Here is a 14,863-nt window from a genome sequence, read left to right on the forward strand (position 1 = left end):
GGAGGCACCGTGCATGCCCTGCGAAAGATACCACGAAGGCCCGCCACTAGTCAGGGAAAAAGAGCTGCTGCCTGAGCCAGAATCAGGAAAAAGAGCCCTGCCTCTCCTGCAGTGGTAAGAAGAAGAGCCGGGTCTCTCTTTCAAAAGATGTGAGGGACATCCCTCCCCCTCTGTTGGCTTCAGGGAATAAGAGTTGTGTCTCTCATTTCAGAGTAACACCAAGAAGAGAACCCAAAGCTCTTTAACTCATCCTCTTTTATGCACCCTTCCCTTCCATCAATACCTATGGGCAAGGTAACTCTTGAAACTGACCAAGGAACTTAATTAATACCTCTCATGGCATTCTAACACACGGAACAATGATGCTCTAAAGATAGCTAGAACACCTCATGAAAACAATATTCAAAAAGCTAAACGTGACTCTTTTACCAACCCGATCGGTAGCGCAGTAAACTCGACCAAAGGGCTTAACAACCCATGCACCAATCCTAGCTTATTTCATCCACCGGAGAGCTGGTGCAAGGACATTCAGCAATCTTTCGGTAAAAAGATCGAAGTATAAGAGAGAGAATTGTTTAATTCACCCAAAACGTTCCCACATTCGCCGACATGGACATTAATATTCCCATCTTTCCCGGTTCCGGTGCAGACATGCACTCCACTACTACACAGTCATTCACTATTAAAATCATTTGTGCTCAAGATCACAGGAAAATTATTTCTCCCTTCGCCTCCAATTGTGCCCAGGAGACTCATGCCCTTCCTTTGTTATCAGAAACTGTGCCAATTCTTTAAATCCCATCATTACCAACTTTTTTAACACCTAATTTTGGCAATGTTCCCTACCGCCTGTGCTAAAAAGGGTTCGGTCACCCCTCTATTAAAGAAACCCACACTAGACCCTGCTACTCCTACAAATTATAGGCCAGTTACGAACCATCTTTTTTTACTGACAATCCTCGACAAAATTGCCACATACACCTCTGCTCACATGTCGAAGAACACAAAATTCTGGGGAATTGCCAATCTGCCTTTCACCCTCACAGGAGAGCTGAGACAGCCCTCATAAACATAAAAGAATCCCTGCTCCAGATCACGGATCAAGGCGATACTTGCCTATTGGTGTCCTTGGACCTGTCCGCTGCCTTCGACACCTTGGATCATTTCATTGTTTTCCGACATAATGAAGAAACGATGAAAACATCCAAATCTAGCACGTACTGGTTCAAAGAATTCCTAACTAATCGTACAACTAGAGTCAAACTAGGTCAGTATGTTTCAACACCTCTATCTGATAAATGGGGAGTTCCACAGGGATCTTGTCTATCCCCTTTACTATTTAAAATCCACATTAAGCCCTTTCGTGACCACCTGACTTATTTGGATGCGTTTTTCAAAACTGTGCAGACCGCAACCAAATCATTTTCAGGTTTAAGGAAGACTTGCCTTCAAACATCTGCAGCATTCAATTTGTATTGGCCCCGATTGAAGAATGGATGGCTGACAGCTGGCTGGGACTTAATCCAGATAAAACAGAAATCCTGGTAGATTCCCCCCCAGCTCACCTGAAAACCATGCAACACATATATGCGAACATCCCTTCATCTGGGGAAAAAAAATCATAACTCAGACGAAAATAGTAACCTTGTGTGTGACATTTGATTCCCCTCTCTGTGTGACTCCTCATGCAAATCGAGTTATTAGTTCATGTAATTACTATCTTATGATATTGAGACTAATTCAAATACTTGCTTATATTGCTCGCTCCATGCTAGGAGGCAAACATGACCATTCCAACAAGCCATATGCCGGCACCACTAAATAAAGCCTGCAGCGACTGCAGGTTCTTGGAAATGTAGCAGCATGCATAGTTACTGGTTTCCCGATAGATGCCCACATTACAATGATTTGACGCAAACTTCACTGGTGGCCAGTTGAGTCCAAGGTACCCTTTACACTTTTAGCCATCGCACATCTTTCTATTCATGGTAGTATGCCAGATTATCACAAACCAAGAGTTAAGCTTCTCACTTCTAGCCACCCACAAAGATAAGCTATAAGACACACTTTATTTGTCGATCTCTTTAAAAGATCAGGGGCTGTCAGAAAACATTGCGCCGCCCGTTCTGCCAAACCTTGGATTGCCTTTCTGAGTCCTTCTGCACCATCAAGGACTTAAATGATTTTAGATGGAAAGTGAAGACATTCCTCTTTTAGGACATGCTCTCAAGCCTTCCTCTATTTTCCCTTGGGTGGATTGCTGAAATACCTTGGTGTGGTAGCACCGCATCCCCACACCACAAAATGCACCACATTCTGCACATGACGGGACGCATGAAGCAAAGTCTGTTTCAATTGAAGTAAATGAAGTGCTTTCCCAGGACACAACACAATAGAGTACATACAGATGTATGTCTTTGCTCTGAAGACATGCATACATGTTGCCATAGACAAATCCTGAAAGGATGAGAACTCAAGTTGTCCTCCATCTTTTATAAAATGCAGTTAGAACATGTTCCTTGTTTTATATTTCTGATAGATAAGTAGAGAGATGAATAGTTTATCAGTTTATTCGACGTTGTTTTCGCTCTGCACTGATTTCCCCATTAATGCAAATACAGGGCTAGAGTCATGTTTAACTCCTTTTTAAAACCCCTAGATGCTCGTCACCCCAGTAGCCTGGCCCAGCTCTCCAACGGAAGGTATACATAGCTCCAGGGTCTACACAACTGCCCTTCGGAGCCCCCTGAAAAAAGATCTTTCGCCTATCTGCTAGACCTCCAACCAGAAGACCTCTCGAGGCTTGACTTGTACCTCATTTTTTATTGCCTTTCTCCCATTATCCCCAACTGGAATGGTCATTCCCATGCTCACATAGGAGGGGTGTACTAGGATTACACCAAGTGCTTCATTCCAAAACTTGGTGCTTCCCATGAAATCAGCGTAAAATGTTTCCTGGGCATTTGACATATGATACAGAAGGAACTAGTAACATCATCTTCCCAGGCTTAGACAATGGCAGTACACACCTGTATTTGTGTATCTGTCAGCTGTGCTTTATATAGCTGTGTAGCAAAGGAGAACTGTGCAACAAGGGAATGCAGTGATTGGTTGCAAGAATATGAACATAATTAGAAGGGTAGTGTATCAAGGGTGCTGTTGAAGGGCGTTGAGAGCGGGTGTACAGACAGGGGATGCAGATCAGGGAAGCAAAGGCGGATCCAGTATTAATTATATGAACAATACTGGACGCATGGCCATCAAGCCATGGGAAGGTATTCAACTCTCAGTTTTGTAAATCTTTCCATCGCTAGATAGAAATTAAACATGATTCCTCTTGTGCTTAAGCACTGCGGCTTGTTGTGTTTTAAAATTAAAAGGTTTCTGTGAATCATCTTTACATAGCTGGCGTATTTGTAGAGCGCACATTCACCCCCATAGGAGAATCTTGGCGCTATTGACAGATGTGTTTATTGTTACCCAACTTAATGGTATTTATTTTATGTTTATTTTATGGACCTTGGAAGGATGAAGGGTTGAGTGAACCTGCTGGGATTCGAACCTGTGACCAAGAGATCAATCAGCAGTCCCTGTAGTGGATGTATTAGTCCACTGAGCTACAGACCCAGCTGCGTGAATCATAGAATTCCCATTTTGTACATCAATTGCTCGAATGAATCAACAGCATGTATATTTGAAGCGCATTTCCTTTGTTTTATGTCCAAAGCTGTACGAGAAGATATGCCTGCCAGGAAGAGCTTGGAGCACATCAGTCTGCCATGTCGAATATGTTAAGCTCCACCATGATTCGACTGGTGTGCCGAGGCCACACCGGCAATGCAGGCCAAGTGCCAGCCCACATGGGGTAGCTCGTTGCTAAAACCCAATGTTTGAGGATAACTCCCAGAATGATCCAATCAAGGCATGACGTTTGTGCCCCGATCATATTTAAACCCCCAGGTTTACTGTGGAACTCACAGCTTACTAGGAATTTCCAACTAACTATGGGCCCAGGCCCCTTACAGCCCACTTTGGGAAGTGCATATGTAGTCTTCCTCTTTGGAATTAATTTAAAAGGAATGGATGAATATCCCACCCGGGCCCTGTGGGTATGTGTAGCTTAGCAACAGTAGTATAAGCAATATACCTAACCGCTCAATGAGGGACACATCATTTAATACCATGAGATGAAGCAACCAAAGCAATTAACTGGCAGGTGACCATTAATACACTTGAAACCTGCTCACACCCCAACACATCAGGATCTTAAGTTGCAGGTAAGTACCTTTATTGACTGTTTATTTTGCCCATTTGTAACACGACCTAGAACAATAAAGCCTTTCAACTTTTTTTTCTGAAAACAGGAGGCCACACCGGATCTACCTTCTAGTTTCTCAAATACCATGAGAGGCTTCCAAAGAACAAACAAGTGAATTGCACAGCAGCGTCGCACCTTGGCAAAGTTGCATGGACCACGACAAATACCACGACAAATGCAATAGGAGTGATGGACTCAAACAAACACGAAGGTAATACTCACGTGTCTGCAGTAGTGACCCTCAGCCTGAGTGGACACTGCATTTACTGCTTCATTAAAACAAGCGTAACAGGTGAATGAAGAGGTGCATATGGCTATGGAACAGCTGGGGCAAAAACCTCATGGTTGCAAAATGCTAGACATATATTAGTGAAGCACAATTCCAAGGAAGCCCCCTGCCTTTACCAATTACCCACATACGATGCACCTGACTGCTCCGCGTACTGGTCACCCTCTGAACTCGGGTCCAGGCTCCTGCATGTCCAGTTGCCCTCGCACTGCTTCCGGGCTCTCCCGGCACTTTAGGGTCTGTTTCTGCAACCCTACAATCCCTTCTCTCTGCACTTATGAGCCACCCGCTGGCTGCACTTGTGAGTTAACTGCACTTTCCCCTTCCCCTCCACCTCCCCCTGGCACTTCTCCCCTTCCCTCTTCCCCACACTTGCGCGATCTGAATGACACAAGGCCTAGTAAGATCGTTATTGTGTCCTCCCTTTGTTTCCCCCTCCTTGTCGCGCCTAGAAACACTTGTGTACAGTGCGTTATAAATGCCACATCACATCATATCATATCATATGATGCAGTATGATATTTACACTTATTGACCTTTTGAAAATGTAATATATCAGTTATCTTATCGCTGATATTTTGTTATAGGCTGCAAAAATTGATGCAGATGTGTATGAAAGTGTATTTATGTACCTTCAACCCTTAGGCTGTGATCTAGTCATTTTGGGGACTTTGCTATAGTGTTGTTGGAGATCCAGACAAATTCAGTATGGGGCTCCCGTAAATGAAATTCGTAAATCTTTGCCCTCCTTGTAGCTGTTTTCCAGTTAAGTGCATGTGTGATGAGCGACACATTCAAGAGTCTCCTTAAGTGCAGGCAGCATGTGCTCTTGGGTTAGCATCCTGCCATTTCGCAGTCTGGGGCCTCAGAATTCTCAGGGTCCTTCCTCTATGTGGAATTTAGTTCAACACCTGGTGGTGGATCATACTAAGGCTGGCAGATCAGGGTCAAGTTTGAGATGAAATGAGACACAACTTTCTGAAGGATAACCCTTTCCTTGCCACCCATAGGTCTTGTAGGTGGTGTACTTTATCTTGAATTTAATGCTGGACTCCTTCCAATATAGTGCTTTCAAGACATATTTAACATGCTTGTGTTACAAGAGGTTGCAGCATATTCTGTTCTTAGCAAAAAGTACCTGTACTCTGCACGGGTTCTGTAGGCAGACATGATACCATTCTCATCAATTGTTGAAAATCGAGATCCTGTAGGTCGCTGTTCCGAGTCGCTTATCGCTTGATGTGCTTCGCACTCTTCAGTAAACTGCACTGAGACTGGGTGCGTTTATCTGGCTGACATAACCCGGAGCAGACGTGGAGAGGAGCAAGAGTTGGTGTGCTGCAGTATACTGTGAATTTCTGTGCGCTCTCCCCACCTGTTGTCTCATTCCGGCGCAATGCAATGCGTTGCAGTGCAAATATCTAGGAAATGGTGCATCGTAGTTTTCAGGGACCTTTTGAGTTTAGTCCTCGTTTCAAGACGCTTAAAATGAGCTTTGTCTGGTCCTTCTAGGACCACATTGATGTTTTGCTGATTTCAGGCAACCGTCTCATTTTTGAAAAGGCTGAAATCTGGGGAAAGAGGTTGGTTGTCCAAATGTCATGTAGCCAGTAATGTCCGGAGGGTCTTAATGGGTTACTGTGCAGATTGGTGGAATGGTGTGGAATTGTATGAGAAACAAACTAACAGATCTTCTGCTTTATATAAATAGAGAGCGAGATAGAGATCGACAAGAGATTTTTGGTTCTGGACTCTCTGCAAGCTGATGATGAGTTTCATGGCCTACTTCATTTACACTATTGTACAGCAATTCGGACGGGCCATCGCACAGGTTCTGGTTAGCTTCACAAAATACTAATTTTGAAAGAGTAGGAGTATTGCTTTAAAGTGAAGATTGCTTAACATGTATGTTAGGGGTAGACCTGTGTGAATATGTGCAATGTTTGGAGGAGCCGCCATTAATGCTCTGTCACGTTTGTGCCAGAGCGTCTTTCATTGGTCTAGTGTTTCCTTTGAAGCTATCGGTTGCATTTAATGATTTCCGGCTACGCAGACTGTTGCTTTGCAAGCGTTCTACTACAGTTAATGGGTAAGAAGCTAAGTCCCTGCCTGCTGCTCTTTGCTGACTTGTTTCTTTTCTTTGTTCCCAGCTCTGTGGCACCCTCCTTCTTTCCGTCCCCGCCTCCGTTGTCCGCACCTCACAGAAATCCTTTTCCAGAGCTCTCACTACTTTTCAAATCTCCAGAATCTCTACCGTCCGAATTCGCCTTTCGGGTTGGCGGTAGTTTTTTCTCTTAGTATTCTCCTTTACTGGCCTCATAGAAAGCTCAAGTATTGTTTTCCTGCGGTCGCATTTGCATTGTGGACTTCATAGTCTCTTTTCCGACCTACCTTGCAGATGGAACTAATTTACCAGAACCTATCAAGTAGAAACATCATTGTTATCATGAACTACAGGATTTGTTCTGCCTATTGGGCTTTTGCCCCGCACTGGGCTACCTCTGGGGAGGGGGGGGGCATGGGATACCAAGGGGGTTGCCCCTTGCCTTCAACTTGGTTATTAGTTGAGCATAGTGACTTCCTCTCGGGGTAGAAATCTTCAAGGAAGAAGACAGTTGGTATGCCAGAACAACAGCCTTTCACCCCTGAAACCAGTGATTCAGGTGAGGAGGATATTGCTGATTTGGAGAACCTGAGGCATGCAGGGATGGACTGAGCTAAAGAGGTTTGAATGTGCCTCTGATGTTCCTGGGAGACCTTTCAGTTTTTTTGTCCAGGTGAAGTGGGATTGTGTTGGGTATAACTTTTCCCAGTACCAGAATCCCAGACTCAGTGTCCACCAAACAGAGCTATCAGTATTCATCCACTGGTAGAGATGGCCCCGATATTTGATGGTTTTGTGGTGCCCCGAGAACTTGTACAGTTGGATTAAAAATAATTCTTGGTATTACTCTGTGGTGCCAACAGTGCATGTAGATGTTGAGCACCAGAGCTGAAATGGAGAAGGCTTGTGGTGTGCGGCATGGTACCGTCTAAGAGGGGAAATATGGCATAGTGAGTCCAATTCGCAATTCTCCGTCGTAGCCTGGAACCTGGCTGTAGATCATGAAGAAACACATTTTGTTCTAAGTGCTCTTTGCATCTGGCTTGTGACGTCTTTACAATTGGACTACTGGAACGTAATCATTTGGAGATTGGCTGATAGTTTGCTTGAATTTGTGGATCGGCCAGAGGAGCTTTCAAAAGGGTTGCGATAATAGCATTTTTCAATTGGGTGGGAACAATGTCATTTACAAGTGATGTATTGACCAAACCTTTGATGTAGGCTATTAGCGTTGGGAGAGATGACTTTCATAAATGATGTTGGGTATCTTTCAACTGGCATGTTGGATTCATTGGGTTTTAGAGCCAACTTCATCATATCTTCCGTTGGCTTGAAGAAATAAATGTGTACTTGCCTGATTTGTAACAATCACATGAAGCTGTTCTGTTATGCTATGCTATTTTATTTTGTAATGCTTTGTTGTTTTGTCATGTAAGGCTATAGTCTCATGCTTCCCTGTAATTTGTCATCCTATGATATGATATGCTATTTTATGCTGTGTCATGCAATCCTATGTTGTTTTGCTAAGTGCTACCTCACACACTTGGCTTTAGGTATTGAGTGAAGGGGGATGTTTTAGATGTTTAATGCTGGCCCTATGTTCTAATGTATGTTTAGAAATGGCTCCTCTCAAGATCAGCCTGGCTCCATCTCCTGGCTAAACCACTGAGGCCTGCCTTAAGATCTGATACCGAAGCAGGGTCTGAGGGTTGATTACAAATAGGACAAAAGACCCATACAATGAGTTCTTATTGATGTGAACACAAACTGTGACAAAATGACTACCGCTCAGCAGGATTACAAGGATGAATAGTGGCTAAACCGCCTACTCAGCCCCACACTACTTATAACCCAGCATTTATCCCAGTCATCAAGGTGAAACAGACACAGCCTGAAAGGTATACCTCCTTGCCTTGTTTGATAGGACAGGCGGATGGCAGGCTAAGTTGTGAGACTCAGGGGCAGAGAAACAGAGACCTGCTTTCAGCAGCAAGCAGGCTCCACTGACTAAACAGGGTGTAGGGACACTGCAGTTGTGTAGGCTGAAAGCTTGAAAAGGCTTTCTGACCAGGTGGCGGTGTTGAGTTGGGAAGCCTAAAATGCTTGTTGGCCTTAAGAACAAGAATGACTCCAACGGTCCCCTTGAAGCATCTTGCGTGACATAGAAAGCGCCCAAAATGGCAACTAGGCCATTTGGATATGCAGGGAAAGGCAGGGGATGCTGCAATGGGTCTGTGGTTGCTAGGAGTCCCAATCCATGAGCTGCAGGACACAGTGAGCCCTTCTGTTAAACTCCCAAACGAGGGAGCTTGGCTGGCTCCTACAGGGGTTCTTTCACCTCCAGTACAGCCACAGTGATACCTTGATCCGACAGTAGTTAGCCCCACTGTTCCTAGGGAATGGTTAGGGGTCAGAGGTTTACTGTGTCTTGGATGTCCTTTATCTTCACCTCCCGGGCAGAGGACCAAAAGCGGTCCAAAAGTGTATTTCTCTTATTCTTCTTAGAGCTCAGGAATGATTCAAAGAATGAAGGTGTGCCCCTCTCCTTTTGTAGGCAGAATGTCACCAGGGATTGGCCCAAAGCAGACCTGCTGTAAGAGGTGCAATCCCTGTTGTAACGAGTGCCCTTTGCCTTATGACATCACACCCAGAGTGCCTTGCTACCTGGAAAAGGAAGGGACAGGAGAGGTAAGAGAACATACCACAAAGCAAGATGGTGGGTTATTTCTTCAGGTCCTTCTTCCCTCTCTGATTACTCTAACCCCCTCCCCTTCAAAAGCCTGCTGGCTTTAAGGTATTCCAGTGATCGGCACCCTGAAGGAGGCTGGCCCTGTCATGTCAGTGCTGGTTGGGAAGCACTGTTCCGTGGAGACCTCCTGGGGGAGGTTTGTGTGCTTTCGGGGATGGTGTGCCCTCCCTACCAGAGAATCAATGGAGGCAGCATTCTGGATATACTTTCACAAGCAGCCTAGACACCAAATCAAATTAGTCCTGAACATCTGCCCTGGGTAGAGCTTACACTGATTGCTGTGGCTTCATAATTGTGTGCTCTTATCATTCACCATGTCAAAGGTTTAATTGCTACTTCTGCTACTTCTGCCTGCAGTGATGTTGTGTCCCAGAGAATGTCAGGGTGCACATGTGATCTTTGAACTTGCACTGTGCCACAGCAGTTCTGGTACTGTCATGTTAGTTGGCAAGGCAGCATTGTACACTCATTTTGGAATGGAACATTTTGAAAAGGGGGTCGGGTTAGCACACCTCCCTTTCAGAAACAGTATTATCTACTTCATTTTAAATTATTACAAATCAAAAAAGCTAGCACTATCACAACCATGCCAGATATCATTCTGCCACAGGCACCATAGGAAAGAAATAGCGAGGACAAGCTGCATTTAAATATGCACTTGCTTTTGCCTTTAATAACTTGTCTATACGTCCAAAAACAAAATGGGCCACTTAGCAGCAGGCTCGACTGGCCTAAATGGCAATACCCAAAGGGCCAGCAATTATTCAAGGATAGGCCAGTTTTATTGACACAATGGACCACTTTTGTGCCAGAGCAAACCAGTTTCATAAGTTACTACACTAGTTTTAACCAATGTTACTGTGCAAGTAGGTTTTTCAAATACGTTGTTTGCAAGATATTTTACCAAAAACACCCCCTTGAAACAGTCTGTTCTGGGAAGTAATGAATTGTAATGTGTGATTGTGGGCACATTTTTATTGGTGCCTGGACGGATTGTATGCCTCAGTCTGACCCTGAGTAGCAGAAGGTTTTAAGGATATAGATTTTGGTGGATCAAGAGCGTCTGCTGGGACAACGGCTGCCAAGAACTGAGACAATCGAGAAGATAATCAGCATTTGGTATTGTTGCACACCGCATAGCTGTGCTAGAAAGGTAGGCCACAAAGTCCAGGGAGCAGATGAGTGGACAGGAACATAAAATCCACAGTAAGATATTTGGAGGCAAATTATGGCTCACGACATCATGAGGGACACGTGATGTCACTTCATAAACTTTGAGCTCAACTAATTGAGATCAGCCAGGTAGCAGAGGAAGGGTGCAGGCACCTGACAGCCTCTACCCCCGATGGCGTAGAACTTATGCGTGGCTTGCAGCCATTCTGGAAATGTTAATGAGATTTCTCCTCTGCTTCCCACATGTAATGCCAGCGTCTTTCTTTGTTATCATCTGATACCTGTCTATACTATTGTATTCAATACTGTTGTACTACCTATGCAAGCTAAGCACTCTGTAACAGCGTTACGATGCCCCAGGGCCGTTTGTGCGCTCTATAAATGCAAATAAATAAATAAATCAAGAAACCTGATTTTTGTGTCACCCAAAAGATTTGTGAAAGTTGTCAGGAAGTGCTTTATCATCCCCTAACTTGTCTCCACATCGTTTCTATCGCCATGGTTGAGGCCGACCAATTTTTCAAGCATTAAAAGGAAGTCCATTAATACTTGACCACACTGGAATGGCGGTCTACGTGCACGTGGCGTGTAGACGCTCATGCATGTAATGTTCGTGTACATGGCAAGTATGCTCCTATGCCTGATGATTGCATATTAGGTCTTCTTGACTTGCTCTTTCAGTTGAACCATCGGACAATGCCCCTGCACAGCCTGATGTTGCCTGGCAGCGTTACCCCACTCTGTGTCCTACTGTGTAGTCTATCATGCATGCAAAAGAATACTATCTCCATGCCAACCCACCTGGATAACTGACTATTCGGGTGTGGTTGATCTGATGGGGTGATACGCTGTGCCATACTGATGCCTGTTTTGACTCATTTCCGGTGCTCTGGACACGTAACCCTGCATGTTATTAGATCACCACCCTGCCGTCAGATGGTTGATTGCTCCCGGATCATGCATGTGCTCTACTACTACGTTATCGGAGAGTCCTGGTGCTCAGGCACTCATCCCAGTTATCCAAGCCATCTTCGGCATGCACAATGATTGCTACGCCTGCCTGATGACGCGTGCTGCATGAATGCTGTGTCACAGATGCATATGTGTAATTACATGCTACTATATTCTTGGGTGTGAGAGCTCGTATTTATGTGTCACCTTCAAATGTACACCTGTGATGCCATTACTGCCTCTGTGGAGCTACAAAAGGTTTGATGCATTTGACTGTCCCTTTACAGGTGGTCCTATGTCAGGGACACGTGCGAAGTAAGTGTACTTGTCCATTAGGAAAATTATGGTGGCCGAAGCCCACTTCCAGCACAGAAGGAAAGGATCAGTTCTGAAGAGACTCCCTAGCGTGGTTGAAGAAAATGCCTTTCCCATCATTCGCTAGTATCACACGAGCCATTTGTGTGGATTTTCTTTCCTAGAACTGATCATCAGGCCTGTTATCGAGGTGTAGCTCCCCATTACTAGCATGGCAGTGCAAGCGAAAGGTGGCGGCAACACATTTTCTGCCACTTTTACTTGGTTGGCGGTTTTCCCACCACTTTACCCCCAAAGTAACGGTATCAATGCCACCAGCCTCATAATGAAGGCCTTAGAATTTGAAACAAAATATGAAGGGGGTGGAGATTCTGCATGCATCCCTGCCTAATTCACATCCACCAGTTCATGACATGTCGCAAGAGATACCTGATGATCAAGGCGCATATATGAAGGGGGTGGAGATTCTGCTTGCATCCCTGCCTAATTCACATCCACCAGTTCATGACATGTCGCGAGAGATACCTGATGATCAAGGCGCATATATGAAGGGGGTGGAGATTCTGCATGCATCCCTGCCTAATTCACATCCACCAGTTCATGACATGTCACGAGAGATACCTGAGGATCAAGGCGCACATATGAAGGGGTTGGAGATTATGCATGCATCCCTGCCTAATTCACATCCACCAGTTCATGACATGTCGCGAGAGATACCTGATGATCAAGGCGCACATATGAAGGGGGTGGAGATTCTGCATGCTTCCCTGCCTAATTCACATCCACCAGTTCATGACATGTCGCGAGAGATACCTGATGATCAAGGCGCACATATGAAGGGGGTGGAGATTCTGCATGCATCCCTGCCTAATTCACATCCACCAGTTCATGACATGTCACGAGAGATACCTGAGGATCAAGGCGCACATATGAAGGGGTTGGAGATTATGCATGCATCCCTGCCTAATTCACATCCACCAGTTCATGACATGTCGCGAGAGATACCTGATGATCAAGGCGCACATATGAAGGGGGTGGAGATTCTGCATGCTTCCCTGCCTAATTCACATCCACCAGTTCATGACATGTCGCGAGAGATACCTGATGATCAAGGCGCACATATGAAGGGGGTGGAGATTCTGCATGCATCCCTGCCTAATTCACATCCACCAGTTCATGACATGTCACGAGAGATACCTGAGGATCAAGGCGCACATATGAAGGGGTTGGAGATTATGCATGCATCCCTGCCTAATTCACATCCACCAGTTCATGACATGTCGCGAGAGATACCTGATGATCAAGGCGCATATATGAAGGGGGTGGAGATTCTGCATGCATCCCTGCCTAATTCACATCCACCAGTTCATGACATGTCACGAGAGATACCTGAGGATCAAGGCGCACATATGAAGGGGGTGGAGATTCTGCATGCATCCTTGCCTAATTCACATCCACCAGTTCATGACATGTCGGGAGAGATACCTGATGATCAAGGCGCATAAATGAAGGGGGTGGAGATTCTGCTTGCATCCCTGCCTAATTCACATCCACCAGTTTATGACATGTCACGAGAGACACCTGAGGATCAAGGTGCACATATGAAGGGGGTGGAGATTATGCATGCGTGCCTGCCTAATTCACATCCACCAGTTCATGACATGTCGCGAGAGATACCTGATGATCAAGGCGCATATATGAAGGGGGTGGAGATTCTGCATGCATCCCTGCCTAATTCACATCCACCAGTTCATGACATGTCGCGAGAGATACCTGATGATCAAGGCGCATATATGAAGGGGGTGGAGATTCTGCATGCATCCCTGCCTAATTCACATCCACCAGTTCGTGACATTACGCGAGAGATACCTGATGATCAAGGCGCATATATGAAGGTGGTGGAGATTCTGCATGCATCCCTACCTAATTCACATCCACCAGTTCATGACATGTCAAGAGAGATACCTGAGGATCAAGGCGCACATATGAAGGGGGTGGAGATTATGCATGCGTGCCTGCCTAATTGACATCCACCAGTTCATGACATGTCGCGAGAGATACCTGATGATCAAGGCGCATATATGAAGGTGGTGGAGATTCTGCATGCATCCCTACCTAATTCACATCCACCAGTTCATGACATGTCAAGAGAGATACCTGAGGATCAAGGCGCACATATGAAGGGGGTGGAGATTATGCATGCGTGCCTGCCTAATTGACATCCACCAGTTCATGACATGTCGCGAGAGATACCTGATGATCAAGGCGCATATATGAAGGGGGTGGAGATTCTGCATGCATCCCTGCCTAATTCACATCCACCAGTTCATGACATGTCGCGAGAGATACCTGATGATCAAGGCGCATATATGAAGGGGGTGGAGATTCTGCATGCATCCCTGCCTAATTCACATCCACCAGTTCATGACATGTCACAAGAGATACCGGAGGATCAAGGTGCACATATGAAGGGGGTGGAGATTATGCATGTGTGCCTGCGTAATTCACATCCACCAGTTCATGACATGTCGCGAGAGATACCTGATGATCAAGGCGCATATATGAAGGGGGTGGAGATTCTGCATGCATCCCTGCCTAATTCACATCCACCAGTTCATGACATGTCGCGAGAGATACCATCATGATCAAGGCGCATATATGAAGGGGGTGGAGATTCTGCTTGCATCCCTGCCTAATTCACATCCACCAGTTCATGACATGTCACGAGAGATACCTGATGATCAAGGCGCATATATGAAGGGGGTGGAGATTATGCATGCGTGCCTGCCTAATTCACATCCACCAGTTCATGACATGTCACGAGAGATACCTGAGGATTAAGGCGCACATATGAAGGGGGTGGAGATTATGCATGCGTGCCTGCCTAATTCACATCCACCAGTTCAGTTCATGACATGTCACGAGAGATACCTGATGATCAAGGCGCACATATTAAGGGGGTGG

The 14,863-nt window shown here is 45.4% G+C and overlaps 1 protein-coding gene across 1 annotated transcript in view; it reads left to right on the top strand.

The window, feature by feature from the left end:
- Positions 1 to 14,863, top strand: part of ARHGEF33 (Rho guanine nucleotide exchange factor 33) — a 554,915-nt gene that overhangs the window by 152,264 nt on the left and 387,788 nt on the right. Inside the window, exon 2 of the mRNA XM_069606701.1 lies at positions 4,365 to 4,529. Coding sequence (XP_069462802.1) covers positions 4,508 to 4,529 — 22 coding nt within the window. The 5' untranslated portion in view covers positions 4,365 to 4,507. The remainder of the gene's footprint in view (positions 1 to 4,364; positions 4,530 to 14,863) is intronic.

This window comes from Ambystoma mexicanum, chromosome 4p, assembly GCF_040938575.1.
Source record: "Ambystoma mexicanum isolate Mex_15411 chromosome 4p, UKY_AmexF1_1, whole genome shotgun sequence".
Lineage (NCBI taxonomy): Eukaryota > Metazoa > Chordata > Amphibia > Caudata > Ambystomatidae > Ambystoma > Ambystoma mexicanum.